Source organism: Sciurus carolinensis, chromosome 10 (assembly GCF_902686445.1).
Source record: "Sciurus carolinensis chromosome 10, mSciCar1.2, whole genome shotgun sequence".
Classification (NCBI taxonomy): domain Eukaryota; kingdom Metazoa; phylum Chordata; class Mammalia; order Rodentia; family Sciuridae; genus Sciurus; species Sciurus carolinensis.
In genome coordinates this window covers 71398351-71424206 of record NC_062222.1, presented here as the reverse complement: position 1 = coordinate 71424206, position 25856 = coordinate 71398351, and the positions used below count along the sequence as shown (strand labels likewise).

Below are 25856 nucleotides of genomic sequence, written 5' to 3'. Positions count from 1 at the left end.
CTTCAAGCAAACAGGACAGATGATTCATTTGTTTTCATTTTCCTTTGGATTAACACATACTTCAAATCTTAATGTGGAGCATTAATGCTGAGTATACCCTGTAATTTGGAAGACCGCCATACCTGTCAAAAGAATCTGTGGCTACTTTGTAGAGGTAAATAAAGAGTTTACTGCAGTGCCGTAAAGTGGGTGACACTGAGTCCACTGAGACCGCGTCTTCCTCTAGCAGTCTTTGAAATGGCTGTGTGTTTGAGGGGAAGACATTCATGGCGCTTATTTTTCTTAGGTCTGAGAAGCAGCCAAGAAATCGAACAGCATCTGCCAACTTCTCATACTGAATCTCTGTTTTGAAGAAATGAGAGTTGGCTGGCTCATAGCGCATTGCCGCAGTCAATGTGCAGAACACCGTGTGGAGAAGTTCAAACACTTGATTCTGGTTCACTTTCTCCCAGCCATTCTTTGGGGGAGAGCTCAAAGATCTTTCCATAGCAACAAGCAAGGATGTAATGTACACAAATCCTCCAACTTTCCTAAAAACTGTTCTCGAACGATGGCTTTCTCGAAGGACTGAAAGGAGGGCCTAAGGGAACAAAAGATAAAAACAAACATAATTAAATTTTTTTAAAAAATCAAGTCAAAAGCTACTATGTATAAATATCAAAGGACAACAACAGTCTGGGAACATCTGATATAAATGCTATTGTCATTTATCCAATAAACCACATCACATATTGTGCTGATTAAAAAATGTCAATATTAGAGTCAGAAGATAACTTCAGGTAACACTATCCTACATTTTTTTTTTTTTGATAGAATGAGGTTTGATCTAAATGTTGGCTAAAAAGCTTTTTTTGTCTGTAGTTGTTGATGCTATCAATGAATTCAGTGATTTCACAAAGTAATTTTATTAAATAAGCAAAATAAATATTCTAGTATAATTTTATACCATCACAAACCTTAAGACTATGTATGCATACATAAACTGATTTATTCTAGGAGGAATTTGAGAGATGATCAGAGTGGATAAGATTGAGGTCTTTTAATTTCATATGAAACGCCCGTATTCTCATGTCTTTGAAAAAGGATTCACTTCACAGAACTTATTAGACATTCTCTCTGCAAAATGAATTGTGAGAAATAAAAATATGCCCTTTCGCAGAACAGCTATAAGCAGTAAGAAACAAAACCTAAAGCAAATAAGTAAATCAAGCTTTGATAACTATCAGTTATTTATTGAACTGTCATACTTTTAACTTAGCTTAATTTAAAAATACCACATTATGGTATCACCTAATATTTTACTGGGCACTTACCATGTTTTAGGCACTACGTGCTTTCATGCATTATGTTATTTAATCCTCTCAACAATCCTATGTATTAGATACCACAACTGGAGCCTCTCTTATCCAAAATGTTTGGAACCCAGAAGTTTTTCAGGTTTATTCAGAATATTTGCATATATATATAATGAGATATCTTAGTGATGTGACCCAAGCCTAAATATGAAAGCCATTTATGTTTTGTATGCACCTTATACATATACACTGAAGGTAATTTGATGCTATATTTTAAAAATTTTTTACATGAAACAGTTTTATGGTATGGAATTTTCCACTTGTGGCATCATACTTACATTCAAAAAGTTTAAAAATTTGTAGCACTTTAGATTTCAGATTTTTGGATTAGGGTTGCTCAGTCATATTATATTCCCAGTTGACAGTTGAGAAATTAAGGCAAACCATGGTTAAATAATTCGCCAAAGACTGTACAGCATATTTAATGGCAAAAGCGCGATTTAAATTCAGGCAAGTCTAACTCCTCTACTCATCCACTTAACCATGACATTATATTGTCTTGAACCGTAATGTGAAATCTGTTTACATGCACAGTGGGCTCCTTTCCTTTCTGTTTCAGTACTTGTAAGACAACAGATATCTACCACTATTAAGACACAATTTATCATTTTCCCCCTCATTACATTTGAAAAAAAATCATTTTATTAAAATACCTTACATATTTCTAATAATATACTGGAAAAGCAACATATCAAAATATCAATATATATAATCATATTTTTGAAGTACACTGCTTCAGAAACTGTAAAGACTTCATTATGTGTACCTAAGCCTTAATTTATTATGTTGAAAGACAGGAAATACGTAATCTGAATATGTAAATAAAATGTAAAATCACAGTATATTCCTTCCACTATTTTGCAAACAACAAATTTCCACTTTTATACTTGTAATATAAATCATATTAATACAAGACATTTTAAAAACAAACAAACAAAAAATCATACAATCTAGCCTGGAGATTAAATGCAAAAGCTAGACAGAAAGCCTGGGTTCAAATTCTGACACCAACATTAAAGTGTTTATTATACCAGTTAATCTTTCGGTGTCCTAGTGTCGTCTTTTGTAAAATGGAAACAATAACAACAAATTAGCTTACAGTAGACACATGTAAAGCTCTTAACAAAGTGCCTGGCACATAAGCCCACCACTATCTTTGAAAACACTGGACAAAAATTGACAAGTATAATCATATGTTGCTTTAACAATAGGCATATTTTATGTAAAATGATTTCATTATTGTGTGAACACTGGAGTGTACAATGCTAGATGATATAGGCCACCCACACCCAGGCTACGTGGTACAATAAAATAACTAGATGACAGAAAAATTTCAGCTCCATTATAATATAACATATGGGACCAGTTATGTATATGTGGTCTATCATTGGTATATATGTATACATATACGTATGTTTACATATGTAGACATATGTAAAATGTATATACATGGCAGAGGACAATGTAATTTTATAGATGAGGAAGAGCAGTTCAGAATTAATGTAAAATGTACAAAACTCATATAGTTTGTTAGATATGACGGAGGTTAGGAAGAAAAGTGCTTGTAAATCCATAGTTCAGTACTATTACATCTTTTTGGGCAGATCCATCTCTTCCTCAAAACTGGTATCTGTGAGCACTCTGACATTACAGCATAATTTCAGTATTTGAAAGCTTTCAAATATCAGGAACAATTTAATTGCTTTAATTACTTAAATCAATAAATGATAAGTAGTAAGCATTAAAGTTACAGTGAGATCTGAATGCTCAGTGGTTAATTAGATAAAATTATCACTTACATCTGCATTAATATAAGGTATGCAATTCAAATTTGTGTGTCAGCAGAATTATACTGTAGAATACATTATGGGATTTCAGGTTTGTACACAAAATAATTACAAATTAAATCACTTAAGTCTGCGATATATGCCAGTTGAATGGAGGCACTGAGGCAGTTCTGAATGTGGCAGAAATGGAAAGTTAAATTGAGATCCTAAGTTCTCCCACTACTTTTCAGCACTAAAATTTCATGCCCTCAAAGGATAAGAATGCTAGAGGTGGCTCACATCAGCTTTTAAGAGTCAGCTGCCATATTTTTAGGAATTCCGTGAGTTATGTTAAAGACAGTTATGATTAAAAAATAAGTTAGGGCCTAGGATTGTGGCTTAGTGGTAGAGCACATGCATGTGTGAGGCACTGAGTTAGGTTCTCAGCACCACGTACAAATAAATAAAGGTTCATCAACAATTAATAAAAATATTTTTTAAAAAAGGTTTAAAAATAAGTGATAAGAATTTACAAGTATATTATTTTAATGTACTCAAAACACATTACTTGCTAAGTATTTTGTGTATTTTACTATTGACAATGCATGTGGAAATATTCTGTAATGGGGGCTATTGTACATCTCCCAATCTGTATTTCCATCCATATTCAGCAACTTTTGAGGCCTACAACAGGCCTTAGTGGGAACACTTGTGTTATGGAAATCAGTAAACACTGTACCTCAGGTACCTTCCAGCCTAAGAGTCAGTTATTAACATTAACCAGAAATTTTGGATTGACTAATTACATCTTGTTGCCTCTATCTACCAATGTTTTACAAATTCAATTAAGAAGGTACCCAATTAAGAGGAGGGAAATGTATGTCAAAAACATTGGCAATCTATTAAATTCATTCAAATACATAAATGTTTCTCTAATATTAATATGAGATAAATTATCATATTATCTTTTAAAACCTTGAAATTATCATTATGCTCAAAACAGAATGAAATACATAAAAGCATAAAGAAAAAATGTCAAATTCTCATTATAGATGAGAAATTTAGTCAAATAAAAGCAAAGACAATTCTTGTTATGTCTGTGTCTAGAATGGGGTATGTAGGAGACCAGATGTCCCCAAGTATTCCATATTTGTATAAGAATCACTTTGAGTTGAAGGCAATTAAGAAACAGATACAAAAGCTCTCTGCCCTCCCCACATCTGTCTAAAAACAGGACATAAATTTACAAAGGTATAGGTGTTCTCCTCGCTTCAATACCAGGAAGGACCAAGTTTCATCATAAAGACAAAATCAGACCCCTATCAACCTAGAGAAGGTGCTAGGGGAAACTGCACAACAAATTTTATTCACTAGTCTTTACCTACATTTATTTGCCTTTCCACAATCTTCCTTATCTATAGTCCATTTATTTTACCTTGTCCCTTCTCTAAATATTTGTTGCTCTTTGTTGATATGTTGTTCTTGATGTATGTAACTTGGAGTTCTAAGTCAGCTCTTTGAGAACTGCTCTGTCCCTGTGCAAGTCCCACGTATACATGAGTTTATAGGCTGCAATCTTCTGCTCTCACTAATCTGTCCTTGTTTACAGGGGTCATTTCCAGCTAAGAACTGAGGGGAATAGAGGGAAAGAGAGAAAAGTCACAAGGGCCTTGAAGGCCAATGTAAACCACTTTTTTTTTTTTTTTTTTTGGCTGTTATTACTGACATAATATTAGACTTGAAGAAGAACTATAAAAATAGTTCGAAGAACTGAGATATCTCTTCCATATTAGCATTTAACTCTAACTCTGTCTCTTTCCCTCTTTCTCCCTACCTCCCTACTCTCCTTTGCCCCTAAAAACTCTAATGCATTCTTTCCTGAAAAGAAATTATTTTGCTTGTAATGGTAAAAATCAGATAATAGCACACTGAAACAATACAATTATCTAATCCACAGACCTAATTGTGTTTTTTGCCAAATCCCAATAACACCCTTAATGGCAGAAGAAAATTCAAGATGATCATTTGCTGCATGGAGGAGTCACATTACCCTCTTTACTCAAGAACAGTTTCTGAGCCATTTTTCTATTTCACTTTGGAAGAGTACAGAATAGACATTTTGGAAAGCCTCCCAGTTTGGACTTACCTGATGTTTTTTCTAATAATCAAATTCCAATCATACACTTTTGGCAGGAGAAAACAAAAAAGTGATGTTAAAACTCCTCAGGGTTTCCTATCAGAAGGCACATGCTATTCATTTGTACCATCAGTGGCGAAATTAACATTGATCATTTGCTTAAAAAGAAGAGTCCACTGAAACTTTTGACAGAATTTGAGACTATGTTAAAAAAAAAAACAAACTGTTAATCCTCAGACTTTCATCTTCTGTCTTTAGCAGTCAGTGATGATTTTTACCTGAGTCAATTATTATGACAGCTTGCAAATGGAGATTATCTACCTTTTGACTGCAAATAAGAGCTGTTCCTTGTCCTCCATTCACATGTTTGCTTCTAATTATTTATTCATTTATTTGCTTTCTTATTCACTTTCATCTCTTCCCTACTTTTTGGCTAAATAAAATGTTATAAATTCATTTTGTTTCTTTTTCTTTCCCAGTCTAATAATCAACCATTTCTCTAAGGAGCCCGGGTTCCTTATAATGGGAAATGGTATTTAGAAACCATGTATCAATAAACAAATGAAAGAATGTAAACTTTAATGGATTTCTCTCAGTTTATTTGGATGTTATTTAAACACAGGGCAGGTTTTTAGCAAAGAAAGGCTATGTCTCTTTTGATTAAAATTATTATTATTCACATCACAGAAGTTAAAAGCACAACTATGTAAAGAAACTACATGAGTCCAGATCTTGGTTGCTCTGCCTACTAGACACAAACACTCAGGTAAGTTGTTTAACCAGTCTGTGTGTTAGTTTATAATCTATAATGAAACAGAAATACTAATAATACCTATCTTTAATATGAGGATTAAATAAATAGAAGCATGTAAATGTACAAAATAGTACTTGACCTATAAGAAGCAGTTAATAAAAATTAGCTGTTGTTACAATTACAGTGATTTCTAGTATGTGGAAAATTTGTTTTGTATGTTATTTAATACTCTTATCTATTATACCTTACATGCATTACTAAATTTGCTTGTACATAAATCAAAAGTGAAATATTTAATTTTAGTTTGAGTCTAAAAACTTTTGTTGAGATGCCAGTAATTACAGTAATGTGAGAGAATATGTGTATGCAAATCTTTGCATAATGATGTTGTAGAAAAAATGTGGGTACTAAAATCTTTAGTTCTTAAAAGTTAGTCATATAACCATTTCCAAGTTACAGAAACCCTCCAGCATAAGTTTTCTGATCTACTAAATAGGACACTATTTACTTTATAGGATTGCTAAGGAATAAAATGATAAAAGTCTATACAAAACTTCTAATATACAGTTTGATATTTACTAGAATATCCATTATTTATATATATATGTACATAAATATACATATACATTTGTGACATACAATGTCATGTGAAACATTTTATTTCATCATGTTTAACAGTGAATGATTTCAAATGAATAGGGAATATATGTATTTTATGTTTATTACAGTGCTATACCTGACTGATACACTTTTTAATTTAAAATAATTTCTATAAGCCAAGATAACTACTGCAAAGATTTAGTAGCAATAAATATACTGAAATGTCACCGCCCGTGGCAACAATAGTGCGGGTATTTATCGGAGGTGGACTGGAAATAAACTACTTCTATTTCTGTGCTGCTTCCTTGCTTGCTTGTTTATTCTCTAGCCCATAAAAGAAGAAAAGCTTGCTTGATTTTAGAGAAAGAGAAGTTTTGACAGAAAGATAGGCTTTGCTTATAGAGAAAGTTTTAGAGAAAGAGAGGCTTCTATGCTTATCAGAGATCTATTTCTTCTTAGAGTTCTGCTTCTTCTTCTTAGAGGTACGTCCTGCATCCTGTGAACTAAAGGGTGCAACCTAGAGGTGTGTTCTCAGTTCTCCACTCTAGATCTGCCTTCTGCTGCTGCCTACTGCTTCCTACTGCTAGCTGCTTCTTCTCTCTGCTAGCTGCTTCTGCTTCTCTGCTAGCTGCTTCTTCTAGCTGCTTCTTCTTACTGCTAGCTGCTTTTTTTTACCTTCTACCTACTGCCCGCTTATATTCCCTCCAGGAGGCGGAGGGTGGGGCCACGCCAGTTGAGATCAGGCGAGGAGCCAGCTGCCCTATCACGACAAAGGTTAAAAGGAGCAGGCGGAGCAGAAGCACTAGGGAACACATGTGCACGTGTTATGTGCGTGGACTCACTTGAATATGGCCAATGATAAATCACTTGGGTGTGTTTATGTTAATTAACCTCCTCACTGCCGGTGTGATCAAAACAACCTCCGGCTGGCCGCCGGGCGCCATCCCAGCACAGCCCACATGGTACAGCCCCCAATACTGAAAGGCATGAATGACCAGTTTTCCAAATCTTTAATGTGTACAAAGTTGTGAGGATTTTTTTTGATACTTTGAATTTTGAAATTTCCCTGTCTCTAACTTAGTCATTTCAAAATAACCACAGATTCTAGTAGTAAGACAACAGATACATGCTTATCAAACCTACCCTTAAAATGTCAGTCTTTAACTGCAGTTCTGTGGGTGGGGCTGAATGCATTAACCCCAGGAGAGTCCCCATGTCATCATCCCCATTTGGAGAGAGCACCAGCTGCTGGATAGTCATCAAGGCATGCTGCCGGCATTGAGGATACTTTACTATATTGTGCGCACATCTTGCTCCCCCAAACTCTCGGAAAATTCCTTGAAGGGAAAAAAAGTACAGCACTGGATAACTTAAAACATTTTGAGACAAGTCTGAATTAAAATTCAATGTTTTTCATTAGTAAAGTAATTCAAAAGAATCCAAGTAAAACCTACCCAGCTATTTTGCCTTTTAAATTACAATGCAAAAATTATACTGCAGAATGTCGGCAAATGTATATACACATTTTCTCTAGACTCCTAATGCAAGATTAATTCCCTGATATGTTCACCATGTCCAAAATCTCCAAATCTAAAATATTTGGAATTTCATAGGTAGATATCAGGAAACCCAACACTGAAATAAATTTATATAGAAGGTTTTCAGATGAATATACTCAATATAAGTGAGATTTAAATTGAACTGGCTTTCAAAACAGTAGCAAGAATGGAATAAATTACCATGGGAAAAATTATAAGGAACCAAACTTTTGTGAGGCAGAGTATAAGAACAAAACCAGAAAAAGAAGAAAAAAAAAACCAAAAAAATTCTATAATAGAAAACATCAGTCATTGTCTTATTCCAAAGCATTTAGATAAATTTATTCATTTCTCTATTTAATTCTCATCTCCTATCATACAGAAGTCCAAAATGATACAGCTAGTGAGTGACCACACAGTACTTATATCTACAGTGCCTACCTCTATAGCATGTACTTCTGTTCACAAATGATACTGTTCTCACATCAAATGTCATCTTTGAATAAAAAACAAAAAGGACCAAGTGACATAAATCACTAATTAGCATTTCTTCCAACTAATTCTACTCTTTATGCTTCCCCTCATTCGCTTCTTTCTTTATTTTTGATTGATATTTTCTATGATTACACAAAGATGGAATTCCCTGTGGTATACTTACATATGCAAGTATCATGATTTTGTTAAGCTCATTCTGATTTCCTCCCTTTCCTGTTCCTCCTCCCTCCTTCTAGATCTCCTTCGTCTATTTCACTCATCTTTCCTATACCTTTCTCATGTCTGATCCTAATTCCCCCTTTGCCCTTATTTTGCTCTATCTTTTGCATATGAGAGAAAACATCAGATCCTTAATTTTCTGAGTCTGATTTATTTATTTATTTATTTAGCCTGATATCTCCATTTCCAACCATTTACTGGCAAATGTCATAAATTCATTTTCTTTATGGCTGAATGAAACTCTATTCTGTATATATACCACACTTTTTAAATTCATTCATCTATTGACTGGTACCTTACAATACAATACAATATCCTCAGCATGTCCTGAAAAGGTCTCTATGATTCAAGCCCAGGCCAACACACCTTCCCCCAAAGATGCCTCTCAGGCTGTATTGACCTTATTGCCTGATAGTTTTTTGAAATTAACTAAAATTTCAAATAATCTTGTTTTTAAAAGCAAGAATCATATTTTATAAATACAGCTGGGCTGTCTATTAATTATATAGAGAAAAGAATTGAAGAAATATTGAGACCAAAGATAAGGCAAAATATTTAATAAAATCTTTTATCTGAGAAAGATTAAGTTTTATTAAAGAATCATGTCGACAATTTCCAAAGGTTGTACCATTATAATAGTCTAATTTTTTATGGTCTGTAATGAGGTGTTCCCCTGAAGTTCATGTATGAGGCAATATAAGAAAGTTCAAGAGGTGAAATAATTGGGCAATGAGAGTCTTAACCTAATCAATGTATTAATCCACTGATAGAGATTAACTAGATAGTAACTGTAGGCAGGTAGGGTATGGCCAGATGAAGGCAGGTCATTGGGCATGTGCCTTTGGTTTTTGTATTTTGTCCCTCCCTCTCTGCCTCCTGGTTATCATGTCTTAAGCTGCTTTCCTCTGCTATGCCCTTTTGCAATAATGTTCTGCCCCACTTCTGATGCAGAGCTATGGATGGAGTCAGCTAATGGTGGACTGAGACCTCTGAAACTGTGAGCCCCAAATAAACTTTTCCTCCTCTACATTGTTTTCATCAGGTCTAGTTGACTAAAATATTTGTATTACTAAAAGTTTAAGAAAACTATCATGTGAAGCAAATATTTTGGAAAAAATTTAAATAAGCAAAATATTTGCACAAGAGTACATATGTAAGTAAAAATTTTAAAAGGACTACTTAAAACACAATGTACAACATAAAAGGCAATTTAATACATTTTGAAATTGTAATAATGTCATATATTTTAATATTAATGTGCTTTTAACACTTAAAAGTATTACATTTTTAGGGATATGATTGTACCATCATTGAATTAATGGTTTTTCCTCTAAGTAATAAAAGCATTCAGTAGCAAAAAACACTGGAGAAGAAGTAACCAGAGTTAAGTTTGCTTGTGGTTCTTCTAATTACCTGCATTTGTGTTTGAGCCTTGAAGAAGCACTGTCAAAGTCTCCATAACTAACAGAGCCAGGTGTTTTTGGTCTTCAACGGAACTATTATTTCTTGAGTCCCCTATGAAAAAAGTTCAAAGATCTGAATCACAAAAGTGACAGGTTTATTTCTTCTTGATTCAGTTTTAAATTAATAATTCCTTTTAATATTTCTTTAACATTCACTTTCCAGTGAAACAACCAATATAAAACAACTTTAAAATGATACATGTATCCAAAATTTACCAAAAGCAGGATAGAAATCAACCCTAAAAGAGTTTATCTTGGTGTGGCTAGAAAGTTACAGTTATCTAACAAATCTTAAAAATACTAAATTTAAATGTATCTTTCTCATGGGGGTTCTAATCAAGGAGGTCAATAGGAGAAGGCAAGACTTTAACATATCAAAAGGGAAGTATAATAATAGTGTGACCTATTCAACTTGTATTTATTCACATTTAATACTAATTGTGAAGTAGTACTATAGCTTTTTTTTGGGGGGGGGTACTGGGGTACTACTATAGCTTTATCACATGTATACAAGTATAGCATATGCACATTTATCTATATACCTGTTACATATATGTATATATATAAAACATCAGAAAAAGGCATATTTGCTCTCTATAATTAATAAAAATATTTTGAAATATCTACAACATATTTAATTATGCTTAATTCTAATTAATAATTCCAATTATTTCTAGAAGTTAAAAAAATTCTCTTAGAAGCAGAAGGTAATATATACTAGTTATATCAATCATTCTCTTAGAAGCAGAAGGTAATATATACTAGTTATATCAATCATAGATGCTTCTCCTCAGTTTTCATTTACTTTTAAACTGTCCTCCACTATGGTGACATAATTCTGGGATCCCCAATTCTCTAACAAAAATTGAACTGAACAGTTAATTTTGGGAAGTACTCACTAGAATGTCATAAGAATACACATCAGGAAGTCATTCAAATCAACAATTAAATGTAAGACACAGCAAAAAACAATTTTCCTAAATTACTTTGTCAAATAAGAACAAAGTTATGGAAAAGGCTTTACCTTGTTCATCTGGTGCCTGGGTTGGATCCTTCAAGAGGGCAGCATATTTATGCAAAAGGTTTACCATGACCTCCAGAAGGCCCACCTCCCTGAACACATCTTTAAATATGTAGTCATGTCTTGTAAACTTAAGTAGAGTTTTCATTGCAATAATGCTACAATGGTAAGAAGAACTAGATTTTAAGAGGATACTAACACTAATAAGTTCTTTACACGGAATATAATTTAAGCTAAAAACGACAAACTCCAGCATCTCAAAGTATTTGTTTTGTACTTCTGGGAGTTTAGAAATCTTCTCTGCAAACTGTGACAGTGTGTGCTGTGACTCTAAGATGAAATAATTGGCACTGTCAGCCATGTAAATATTTGTGATGGCATCAAGGATGATTTGGGCAAGGAAGTTGGTTTTTGCTTTTAAAAATGCATTCTGAAGAACTGCAAAGGCCTGGATGTTTCTCACACTGTGACCTAAAACAGAAAACAAGAACAAAATAGTAGGTGCTATGTGATATTTTAGCCATGGCCAACTAATCTGTTTAAACACAACATAAATTTTAACATCTATGTACTATTTACTAAGAACATATCCTATTTTCACAAAAGGTCTTATTTTTCTTCATTAGTTTAAATAATTTAATTTAAAATAAATAACATTGATTAAACCTTTAAAGCATTATTATGAATATTGCAATTCAAGATTAGCAGAAGTTGAAAACTGGATTACTTTAGAGAGAATAAAACCACATTGTAGAGATCCAGGCTTCTGACTTTGAAAATATATGGTGGTGTCACAGTTTATTATCTGTAAGGTTGATATTGATATAAGAACAGTTTCAATTTCCCCTTTACATTTACAACACTATAATTTTCACAAATTTTAATTTGGAAATTTTTTAAATGAAAACTGTAATTTCTTTACATAAATGTTTGTTAAAGTGATTTATAGCCAGTTGTCAGTTATATTTTTAAAACTTTGATTTTCAAACACATCAGCTGGAAAAAGATAAAAAACCTTGTTTCTTGAGAGGCAAATCAGTGTCCATATTTATAAAGAAATTAACATAGAAATTTATATTTGAGGCACATGAAAACAAGTGTTTGCCTTTAAAAGTTGCCCCCAGGTCCATAATTATTAAGAGAACATTTGCAAGAGTGATGAAAAATAACAGATTCTTACAGAAAAAGTTGGTTTTTAGAAACAGGATAAACACAGAATTTAGGAAAAATGTGAAAGTGATCAGAAAGATTGCTTAGAATTCCTGGCATGGACACTTCTGAAAAATAAAAAGAATTATAAAAATCTTCAATCCATATTCTATCAATTCTCATTTATGATATGAATTTATTCTATGTATGGCAAATACCAAAGATTTATTTTTAATTCCTTACTAACAGTGTTTATTCTTTTGAAGCTCTTTTAATTTTTTATTACTTGTAGATAATCAAAAACCAAGCTCAGACAGACTGATAAGCATCTAAATATAAAAGCCTGACTACATGTGAGAAAAAATTGACAAATTAAGTTAAAGATGAACTCTAATCAATACTGTACACATTTCAGTAAAGTGCTGATATGAATCCTCACTCCAAATAAAAGTTAGAGAGCTAAATTGAGGGTAATTTTGGAAAACTGGATTTTTCCCAAGTTTGATCATTATCACTCACAAAAATAGGCATATTCATAACCAATTATAAGGACAAATTGTCCATTACCAAGAGAAACAAGTTGTTTAAACAATGCATACACATAAACCCAAGTCAAATGCAAAATGTGCTAATCTTCGCATACAAAGATAACCTCAGAAACATAGTGGTCAGCAGGGCCTTTGGCTCACTAATAATGAATGTGCTCTGATCCATTCTTAATTTTACTTATTACTCAATTCATACAGGGGCCATTATTAGCTAAAATAGGTTAATCCTAGTAAATAACCAACGAATATTGAGACTGATTTCCATGGCAGAGCATTTTAACCAACTAAATAATCACCCAGTCTTTTACTGCATGCAAATCTCAATCATTTCTTGTGACTAATATAGCAAAAAATATTTTGCTTACCCATATAACATTATTTCAATTTTAAAAATCTAAGCATAATGGAAATTAACAGAATCTGTTAGTTTAGCTTTCTATCAGGAAAAAATAACTAAAGGAATGTCTGAATGCTAATATTAAAATAAATGGTTTACAAATTTGAAATATTTTGTATTTTGAATGCTAATGAGAGGTTATTTAAGACTGTCATACTCATTTAATTCCTCAAATACTCAATTAGGAAAGGGGGATACTAATCAAACCTTAAAAATAGAAGATTACCCTATATATGAAACAAGTATATTTCTTAGATACTGGCACATAAAAGCTCTAGAATTTTAGCTGAACAACTGTATGTTGCTTATGTTTCAAAGCTTGCACTGACTTCAATGTGGCACACAAATAGCTAAAAGAGAGCCAGCTTCTCCAGGTTCTCGGAACGGAACTGGCCCGCTAGTGAGAGCCTTTCTGAACAGAGCAGGCTCCGAGTCCCGGAGCTGCCGCAGCGCAGTGTACTCCTGCAAAGAACCAGCGGAGAACCTCGATCTGCAAACAGCCCCAGGGATAAGGGCAGGGCAGCCAGAGACCTCTTCAGGCGGCTCTGCCCACTCCGGCTGCGGGCTCTCTTCACGGGGCGATCCAAGATGGCGGCCTAGAGGGAGACTGCACCCCCATTCGCTCCAGATCGCAGGAGTTAAGAAGGGGAGGCATTGAGAGACTCGGACTGAAGTGGAGCCACGGGTGAGTCTGCCCACTGGGTAAAGCTCGGCCCGGGTGGCAGGCCCAGATAGAGGTGGCTTATCGGAGCCGGGCAGGGCAGCTAGAGTCATCCACAGGCAGTCCTGCGCACTCCGGCGGTGGGCCCCGCCCACACAGCCAGCTTCTCCAGGTTCCCGGAGCGGAACTGGCCCGCTAGTGAGAGCCTTTCTGAACAGAGCAGGCTCCGAGTCCCGGAGCTGCCGCATTGCAGTGTACTCCTGCAAAGAACCAGCGGAGAGCCTCGATCTGCAAACAGCCCCAGGGATAAGGGCAGGGCAGCCGGAGACCTCTTCAGGCGGCTCTGCCCACTCCGGCTGCGGGCTCTCTTCACGGGGAGATCCAAGATGGCTGCCTAGAGGGAGACTGCACCCCCGGTCGCTCCAGAACCCAGGAGCTAAGAGGGGGAGGCATAGAGAGACTCGGACTGAAATAGAGCCACGGGTGAGTCTGCCCACTGGGTAAAGCTCAGCCCGGGTGGCAGGCCCAGATAGAGGTGGCTTAGCGGAGCCGGGCAGGGCAGCTTGAGTCTTCCCAAGGTACTCTTCCACACTCCGGCAGTGGGCTCTTCCCACACGGCCAGCTGCACGGTGCAGGCCCACAGTAAGAGCATTTCCGCACAGAGCCAGTTCCAAAACGTGGAACCAGTAGGGGGCTAGGGGCAGTATTCTTCGAATGAGCTGCTTTATCAGATTCCTCCAAGACATCAGGCTACTGAAGGCTGGGAGGTGATACACTGGAAATCTACTGGGACACTATAAGCCAATAGTGGAAAACTGCAATATCTCAGGGTCCCACTGACAACTGACCATTATGAGAAAACAAGGGAAGAAAATGTCCCAAACAAACCTAGATACTACATCAATAAAACCCAATGACAGCACAGCAGAAGAAATGTCAGAAAGGGAGTTCAGAATGTACGTAATTAAAACGATCAGGGAAGCTAATGAGGAGATGAAAGAGCAAATGCAGGCATTGAAGGAGGAGATGAAAGAGCAAATGCAGGCATTAAATGATCGCACCAATCAACAGTTAAAAGACCAAATACGGGAAGCAAGAGATCATTTCAATAAAGAGTTAGAGATACTGAAAAAAAACAAACTGAAATCCTTGAAATGAAGGAAACAATAAACCAAGTTAAAAACTCCATAGAAAGCATAACCAATAGGATAGAACACCTGGAAGACAGAACCTCAGACATTGAAGACAAAATATTTAACCTTGAAAACAAAGTTGAACAAACAGAGAAGATGGTAAGAAATCATGAACAGAATCTACAAGAACTATGGGATATCATGAAAAGGCCAAATTTGAGAATTATTGGGATTGAGGAAGGCTTAGAGAAACAAACCAAAGGAATGAACAATCTATTCAATGAAATAATAACAGAAAATTTCCCAAATCTGAAGAATGAAATGGAAAACCAAGTACAAGAGGCTTATAGAACTCATAACATACAAAATTACAACAGACCCACACCAAGGCACATTATTATGAAAATACCTAACATACAAAATAAAGACAGAATTTTAAAGGCCGCGAGAGAAAAGAATCAAATTACATTCAGGGGGAAACCAATAAGAATATCAGCAGATTTTTCAATCCAGACCCTAAAAGCTAGAAGGGCCTGGAACAACATATACCAAGCCCTGAAAGAAAATGGATGCCAACCAAGAATCTTATACCCAGCAAAACTTACCTTCAAATTTGACGATGAAATAAGATCCTTCCATGATAAACAAAAGCTAAAGGAATTTACAAAAAGAAAGCCAGCATTACAGAACATTCTCAGCAAAATATTCCATGAGGAAGAGATGAAAAACAACGATGCAAATCAGCAACAGGAGGCGCTAGCCTAAAGGAATAGCCAAATAAAGGAGAAACCAAATCATGTCAAAAACAAATATGAGTCAATTGACTGGGAATACAAATCATATCACAATAATAACCCTGAATGTTAATGGCCTGAATTCATCAATCAAAAGACACAGACTGGCAGATTGGATTAAAAAGAAAAATCCAACAATATGCTGCCTGCAAGAGACTCATCTCATAGAAAGAGACACCCATAGACTAAAGGTGAAAGGATGGGGAAAAACATACCATGCACACGGACACAGCAAAAAAGCTGGAGTATCCATCCTCATCTCAGATAATGTGGACTTCAAACCAAAACTAGTCAGAAGGGATAAAGAAGGACATTACATGCTGCTTAAGGGAAGCATAAATCAGCAAGACATAACAATCATAAATATCTATGCCCCGAACATTGGCTCATCCACGTACGTCAAACAAATCCTTCTCAATTCCAGAAATCAAATAGACCACAACACAATAATACTAGGCGATTTTAACACACCTCTCTCACCACTGGATAGATCGTCCAAACAAAAATTGAATAAAGAAACTATAGATCTCAACAACACAATCAGCAATTTAGACTTAACGGACATATATAGAATATACCATCCAACAAAGAATGAATACACTTTCTTCTCACCAGCACATGGATCCTTCTCTAAAATAGACCATATTTTATGCCACAGAGCTACTGTTAGTAAATACAAGAAGATAGAGATACTACCTTGTACTCTATCAGATCATAATGAATTGAAATTAGAAATAAATGACAGAATAAAAAACAGAAACTTCTCCAATACCTGGAGACTAAATAATACACTATTATATGATGAATGGATAACAGAAGACATCAGGAGGGAAATAAAAAAATTCTTAGAAGTAAACGAGAACAAAGACACATCAGATCAAAATCTCTGGGACACTATGAAAGCAGTACTTAGAGGAAGATTTATTTCATGGGGTGCATTCAAAAAAAGAAGTAGAAATCAACAAATAAACGAGTTAACACTACAGCTCAAAGCACTAGAAAAAGAAGAGCAGACCAATACCAAAAGTAGTAGAAGACAGGAAATAGTTAAAATCAGAGCCGAAATCAACGAAATCGAAACAAAAGAAACAATCGGAAAAATTAATAAAATAAATAGTTGGTTCTTTGAAAAAATAAATAAAATTGATAAACCCTTAGCCACACTAACAAAGAGAAAGAGGGAGAAAACTCAAATTACTAAAATTCGGAATGAACAAGGAAACATCACAACAGACACGAGTGAAATACAAAACATAATTAGAAGCTATTTCGAAAATCTATACTCCAACAAAACAGAAAACCTCGAAGACATCAACAAATTTCTAGAGACATATGAACTACCTAAACTGAACGAGGAGGACATACACAACTTAAATAAACCAATTTCAAGCAATGAAATAGAAGAGGTCATCAAAAGCCTACCAACAAAGAAAAGTCCAGGACCAGATGGGTTCTCAGCCGAGTTCTACAAAACCTTTAAACAAGAGCTCATTCCAATACTCCTCAAACTATTCCATGAAATAGAAGAGGAGGGAACCCTACCAAACTCGTTCTATGAAGCCAATATCACCCTGATACCTAAACCAGACAGAGACACATCAAGGAAAGAAAATTTCAGACCAATATCCTTAATGAACATCGATGCAAAAATTCTCAACAAAATTTTAGCAAATCGCATACAAATATATATTAAAAAGATAGTGCACCACGATCAAGTGGGTTTTATCCCAGGGATGCAAGGTTGGTTCAACATTCGGAAATCAATAAATGTCATTCACCATATCAACAGACTTAAAGTTAAGAATCACATGATTATTTCAATAGATGCAGAAAAAGCATTCGATAAAATACAGCATCCCTTCATGCTCAAAACACTAGAAAAAATTGGGGTAGTGGGAACATTCCTAAACATTATAAAGGCCATCTACGCTAAGCCCATGGCTAATATCATTCTAAATGGTGAAAAACTGAAAGCGTTCCCCCTAAAAACTGGAACAAGGCAGGGATGCCCTCTTTCACCACTTCTATTCAACATCGTCCTTGAGACTCTAGCCAGAGCAATCAGACAAACCAAAGAAATTAAAGGGATACGAATAGGAAAAGAAGAACTCAAACTATCCCTGTTCACTGATGACATGATTATATATTTAGAGGAACCTGGAAATTCCACCAGAAAACTTTTAGAACTCATAAGTGAATTCAGTAAAGTAGCAGGTTACAAGATCAATGCTCATAAATCCAATGCATTTTTATACATAAGTGATGAATCTTCAGAAAGAGAAATTAGGAAAACTACCCCATTCACAATAGCATCGAAAAAAATAAAATACTTGGGAATCAATCTCACAAAAGAGGTGAAAGACCTCTACAATGAGAACTACAGAACACTAAAGAAAGAAATTAAAGAAAACCTTAGAAGATGGAAAGATCTCCCATGTTCCTGGATAGGCAGAATTAATATCGTCAAAATGGCCATACTACCTAAAGTGCTATACAGATTCAATGCAATTCCAATTAAAATCCCAATGATGTACCTTGCAGAAATAGAGCAAGCAATTATGAAATTCATCTGGAAGAATAAAAAACCTAGAATAGCTAAAGCAATCCTCAGTAGCAAGAGCGAAGCAGGGGGTATTGCAATACCAGATCTTCAACTCTACTACAAAGCAATAGTAACAAAAACGGCATGGTATTGGTACCAAAATAGACAGGTAGATCAATGGTACAGAATAGAGGACATGGACACAAACCCAAATAAATACAATTTTCTCATACTAGACAAAGGTTCCAACAATATGCAATGGAGAAAAGATAGCCTCTTCAACAAATGGTGCTGGGAAAACTGGAAAACTATATGCAATAGAATGAAATTAAACCCCTATCTCTCACCCTACACAAAACTCAACTCAAAATGGATCAAGGACCTCGGAATCAGACCAGAGACCCTGCATCTTATAGAAGAAAAAGTAGGTCCAAATCTTCAACTTGTTGGCTTAGGATCAGATTTCCTTAACAGGACTCCCATAGCACAAGAAATAAAAGCAAGAATCAACAACTGGGATAGATTCAAACTAAAAAGCTTTCTCTCAGCAAAGGAAACTATCAGAAATGTGAAGAGAGAGCCTACAGAGTGGGAGAATATCTTTGCCAACCATACCTCAGATAGAGCGCTAATTTCCAGAATCTATAAAGAACTCAAAAAACTCTACACGAAGAATACAAATAATCCAATCAACAAATGGGCTAAGGAAATGAACAGACACTTCACAGAAGAAGATGTACAAGTAATCACCAGATATATGAAAAAATGTTCAACATCCCTAGTAATAAGGGAAATGCAAATCAAAACTACCCTAAGATTTCATCTCACCCCAATTAGAATGGCGATTATCAAGAATACAAGCAACAATAGGTGTTGGCGAGGATGTGGTGAAAAAGGAACACTCATACATTGCTGGTGGGGTTGCAAATTAGTGCAGCCACTCTGGAAAGCAGTGTGGAGATTCCTCAGAAAGCTTGGAATGGAAACACCATTTGACCCAGCTATCCCACTCCTTGGCCTATACCCAAAGGACTTAAAATCAGCATACTACAGAGATACAGCCACATCAATGTTCATTGCTGCTCAATTCACCATAGCCAGATTGTGGAACCAACCTAGATGCCCTTCAGTTGATGAATGGATAAAGAAACTGTGGCATATTTATACAATGGAATATTACTCCGCAATGAAGAATGATAAAATTATGGCATTTGTAGGCAAATGGTCGAAATTGGAGAATATCATGCTAAGTGAGATAAGCCAATCTCAAAAAACTAAAGGACGAATGATCTCGCTGATAAGCGGATGAGGACATATAATGGGGGGTGGGACGGGCTAGCATTAGGTTTAGGGTTAGGTTTAGAGTTAGGCTAAGGAGAGCGGTAAGAATGAAGGAAAGAAGGACTGTGTAGAGGGAAAAGAGGGGTGGGAGGGGTGGGAGGGGTGGGAGGGGTGAGAGGGGTGGGGGGAGGGGAAAAATATAATAAACATCATTACCCTATGTAAACGTAAAAAAAAAAAAAAAAAATAGCTAAAAGAAAGCGAGGAAATCATTCTAAAGGATGACAATCACCACTCATTGCTCTCAAGTCCACACAAGCAGAACAAAAGAAATGAGTTAAGGTTTAGAAGTATACCTGGATAGATAACAAAGAATAGAGCAACCCTATTTTAAGATCTAATGAAAAATGTAACAAAGTTAGAAAAAGAAGCCTACATAATACAGGCGCAAGTAAAATGAAAAAAAAAAAAAAAAGTCTAAATAAAAAATTCAAGGGTTTATTCAATAAATAGAGATTTAATATTATTAATTAGACTCTACATCACCAGAGTTAGATTCTATGCAACACTGAAGAAGATGGATCTGAAGAGGAGAGATGAATGGAAATGAGAACAGGAAAAACCACCCATGGAGACCCAGGAGAGCACTCTACAGGGACTAAACTAAAGAATTGGCAGGTAAGGCCAAGGTAAAGAAGGGAGGAAATCAACACACGTTCAAGTATAGACAGAAAACAATGACTAAACCACACATGTGAGTAACCAATTAGACCTGAGGTAAACCAGCTGTCAGGTTATACTCCTGGGTGCCAGGGAGATTTAGCCCTGGATGTGCTTACATCTAGCACAGACAGAGCACAACCATCTTATCTTCAAAAAAGCCCATGATGTAGGCTGCATAGCACTTCAGTTAATAGATTAAACAAAAATGCATACAAGGGAAACTATATTATCCTCTTATATTAGTGCTGCCTGATTTAGTATGAGAAAACTTCCTTTACAAGGTAAAAGCACAGAGTTCAGAAAAAGGTATGTTTGGTTTGTTTTAAGAAAGAGGTATTTCTCTATGAAAAATACACTAAAACACTTTGTTTCAGGAACAAATTTGGAACTATGGAGAGCTAGGAGTTACAGAGCTCAAACTCATACAAACTTATAGAAGAGGTAAGAGAAAAAAACCGCATGATGTTGGTATATAACCAAATGAATAATTTCACATTGAAAAGACTACTATTCTTTACTTCTTTGGGAAATCTCTCTGCTAACAAAGATGGAAAGTTTTTTTAAAAGCTCTTACCATACAAAACAGAAGTAATTTTTAAGCTGTAACCATATATATACACACAAATGAATAGTTTCATACATGATATTACTTTTAAATTTTACATTTCAATACCATTTTATTTGATCTAAAATCAGCACTAAAAATAAGGTGGACAAACATCTATGAATAACAGCAACATAAGGTACATATTTCATGTTTCCTTCCTTATTATGGTTGTATTAATGAATTGGTAAAAATTCACTGACAAGAATAATTTTTCATAGATGATTAAACAGAAACCAATGAAATCAAGGACTATATTCCTAAAGCACTGAGAACAAATAATCAGTAATAAGGAAACAGGAAAAATTAAATACTTTAAATATACAAAGTCCATTTTATCAACAGTCCAAGCAAAAGAATTATTATTTGTAAAGGAATATCACTGCCTCATTCTATCAATGCAATACATGACATCATTACAATTGACTTTCCTCACCTACTTTTCTATACAATAGACTACAATCTTTAATCCAAACAAGATTTATAAAAATCATATCATGAAAACACACACACACAAACACACACACACACCATACTAAAACTAATAAGCAGGTTTAACAAAGTAAACTAAAAAAAAAGGTTAATATTTTAAAAATTATTTGTGTTTCTATAATTCAACAAGTAATCCAAAATGAAATAAAGGAAGCAATTTCTTTCATGAAATAACCTTTAAGGATAATTTTAACAAAGGAACTGAAATTCCTATACAATCAAAACCACAAAACATTGCTAACAGAAAATAAGGCCAAAATAAAGGAAGAGCCAGATCATATTCACAGGTTATAGGAGTCAATACAAGTAGCATGTCAAGTCTCCCGATCTGGATTAAGGTTCAATATCCTCCCAAACAACATCTCAGCAGGATTTTTTTTCAATAATTGAAATAACAAATATATATATATATAGAGAGAGAAGTTCAAAAGACATATAACAGCCAAAATGATTTTAAAAGGAAGAACAAAAGTAGACAATTAAAATGACCTGATTTTAGGCTAACGTAATCAACAATGTAATATTGGCTTAAGCAAACACAGATCAATTAAATAGAACTCAGAAGAGTCCCAGATATAATGGTCATACAAGGTCTTTTCAACAAAGGTCCCGGTATATTTAGATATCCATATGGAATAAAAATAAATGAATAAACCATTACTCACTTTCAACTCTGTGCAACAATTTGAAGAAAAAATATTTTAAGAATAAAATTTGATGGCATCAAAATGAAAAAATATATGTTCTTCAAAAGATTATGTTGAAAGAAGAAAAGGCAAGACTAAGAGAACATACCAACAGAATACATATTAAAGAATATAGGACTGACAAAGGACTTATCCAGACTAAAAATCTCTTAGTACTACAATAAATTAAATGACACTATCAAACAATGTGCACAGAGATATGAAAACATGGAGAGATACAGATGTCAACTAACCACATGAAAACACATTCAACTTTTTCATCATTTACAAAATGAAAATTAATAAAAAATACCTATAAAAAGAAAAAAAACTAACAATACCAGTTGTTGTCAAAAATGTCAAGCAGCTTACCACGGGGTGATCCAAGATGGCACACTAGAGGGTGACTGCACCTCCAGTCGCTCCAGAACCCAGGATTCAAGAAGGGGAGGCATTGAGAGACTCGGACTAAAATAGAGCCACGGGTGAGTCTCCCCCACCGAGCGAAGCTCAGCCTGGGTGGCAGGCCCCAATAGAGGTGGCTTATCAGAGTAGGGCAGGGCAGACAGTCTTCCCCAGGCAGCCCTGCACACTCTGGCGGTGGGTTCCTCCCACATGGCCAGCTTCTCCAGCTTCTCGGAACAGGCCCCCCAGTGAGAGCCTTTCTGAACAGAACCAGCTCCAAATCCCGGAGCCAGCGCAGCGAGCTCTGGCCCGCAAGCAGCTTCAGGGACCAGGACAGGGCAGCCAGGGACTTCCCCAAGCAGCCTGACCCCCTCCGGCGGGAGGCACCTTACAAGGCTAGCTTCTCGGAGCAGACCACCCAGTGAGAGCATTTCTACACAAAGCCAGCCACAAGTCCCCAAGCCAACGGAGAGCTCCGACCCGCAAGCAGCCTCTGGGATCACAGCAGGGCAGCCAGAGACTTCTCCAGGTGGCCCTGCCCCCTCCAGCCACAGGCTCTTTCCACGGGGCGATCCAAGATGGCAGACTAGAGGGTGACTGCATCTCCAGTCGCTCCAGAAGCCAAAATTCAAGAAGGGGAGGCACTGAGAGACTTGGACTAAAATAAAGCCACAGGGTGAGTCTCCCCCATCGGGTGAAGCTTGACCTGGGCGGCAGGCCCGGATAGGGGCAGCTTATCAAAGCAGGGCAGGGCAGCTAGAGTCTTCCCCAAGTAGCCCTGTGCACTCCGGCGGTGGGCTCCTCCCACATGGCAAGCTTCGTGGAGCAGGACCCCCAGTGACAGCCTTTCCACACAGAGCCAGCCCCAAGTCCTGGAACCAGTAGCGGTCTAGGGGCAGCTTTCTTTGGATGCACTGCATTATCAAGTTCCTCCAAGACTTCAGGCTACTGAAGGCTGGGAGGTGATATACTGGAAATCTACAGGGACAATATAAGCCAATAGAGGAAATCTGCAATATCTCAGAGTCCCACTGACATCTGACCAATAAGAGAAAACAAGGGAAGAAAATGTCCCAAACAAACCTAGATACTATATCAATAAAACCCAATGACAACACAGCAGAAGAAATGTCAGAAAGGGAGTTCAGAATGTACATAATTAAAACAATCAGGGAAGCAAACGAGGAGATGAAAGAGCAAATGCAGGCATTAAATGATCGCACCAGTCAACAGTTAAAAGAGCAAATACGGGAAGCAAGAATCATTTCAATAAAGAGTTAGAGATACTGAAAAAAAAAAACAAACAGAAATCCTTGAAATGAAGGAAACATTAAACCAAGTTAAAAACTCCATAGAAAGCATAACCAATAGGATAGAACACCTGGAAGACAGAACCTCAGACATTGAAGACAAAATATTTGATCTTGAAAACAAAGTTGAACAAACAGAGAAGATGGTAAGAAATCATGAACAGAATCTACAAGAATTATGCGATATCATGAAAAGGCCAAATTTAAGAATTATTGAGATTGAGGAAGGCTTAGAGAAACAAACCAAAGGAATGAACAATCTATTCAATGAAATAATATCAGAAAATTTCCCAAATCTGAAGAATGAAATGGAAAACCAAGTACAAGAGGCTTATAGGACTCCAAATACACAAAATTACAACAGACCCACACCAAGGCACATTATTATGAAAATACCTAACATACAAAATAAAGACAGAATTTTAAAGGCCGCGAGAGAAAAGAATCAAATTACATTCAGGGGGAAACCAATAAGAATATCAGCAGATTTTTCAATCCAGACCCTAAAAGCTAGAAGGGCCTGGAACAACATTTACCAAGCCCTGAAAGAAAACGGATGCCAACCAAGAATCTTATACCCAACAAAACTTACTTTCAAATTTGACGAAGAAATAAGATCCTTCCATGATAAACAAAAGCTAAAGGAATTTACAAAAAGAAAGCCGGCATTAGAGAACATTCTCATCAAAATATTCCATGAGGAAGAGATGAAAAACAATGATGCAAATCAGCAACGGGAGGAACTAGCCTAAAGGAATAGCCAAATAAAGGAGAAACCAAATCATGTCAAAAAACAAAAATGAGTCAAATGACTGGGAATACAAATCATATCACAATAATAACCCTGAATGTTAATGGCCTGAACTCATCAATCAAAAGACATAGACTGGCAGATTGGATTAAAAAGAAAAATACAACAATATGCTGCCTGTAAGAGACTCATCTCATAGAAAGAGATACCCACAGACTAAAGGTGAAAGGATGGGAAAAAACATACCATGCACACGGACACAGCAAAAAACATGGAGTATCCATCCTCATTTCAGATAATGTGGACTTCAAACCAAAACTAGTCAGAAGGGATAAAGAAGGATATTACAAACTGCTTAAGGGAAGCATAAATCAGCAAGACATAACAATCATAAATATCTATGCCCCGAACATTGGCTCATCCACGTACGTCAAACAAATCCTTCTCAATTCCAGAAATCAAATAGACCCCAACACAATAATACTAGGCGATTTTAACACATCTCTCTCACCACTGGATAGATCTTCCAAACAAAAAATGAATAAAGAAACCATAGATCTCAATAATACAATCAACAATTTAGACTTAACGGACATATATAGAATATACCATCCAACAAAGAACGAATACACTTTCTTCTCACCAGCACATGGATCCTTCTCTAAAATAGACCATATTTTATGCCACAAAGCTACTGTTAGCAAATACAAGAAGATAGAGATACTACCTTGTACACTATCAGATCATAATGGATTGAAATTAGAAATAAATGACAGAATAAAAAACAGAAACTTCTCCAATACCTGGAGATTAAATAATACGCTATTATATGATGAATGGATAACAGAAGACATCAGGAGGGAAATAAAAAAATTCTTAGAAGTAAACGAGAACAAAGACACATCATATCAAAATCTCTGGGACACTATGAAAGCAGTACTTAGAGGAAGATTTATTTCATGGGGCGCATTCAAGAGAAGAAGTAGAAATCAACAAATAAACGACTTAACACTACAGCCCTAGAAAAAGAAG

General features: G+C 35.8%; 1 protein-coding gene across 1 annotated transcript in view; it reads right to left on the bottom strand.

Annotated features, from left to right (window-relative positions):
- Window positions 1-25856, bottom strand: part of Wdfy3 (WD repeat and FYVE domain containing 3) — a 240559-nt gene that overhangs the window by 91321 nt on the left and 123382 nt on the right. The window contains exons 11-14 of the mRNA XM_047566015.1: window positions 11352-11819; window positions 10278-10379; window positions 7756-7949; window positions 123-580 (exon numbers count right to left, since the gene is read on the bottom strand). Coding sequence (XP_047421971.1) covers window positions 123-580; window positions 7756-7949; window positions 10278-10379; window positions 11352-11819 — 1222 coding nt within the window. The remainder of the gene's footprint in view (window positions 1-122; window positions 581-7755; window positions 7950-10277; window positions 10380-11351; window positions 11820-25856) is intronic.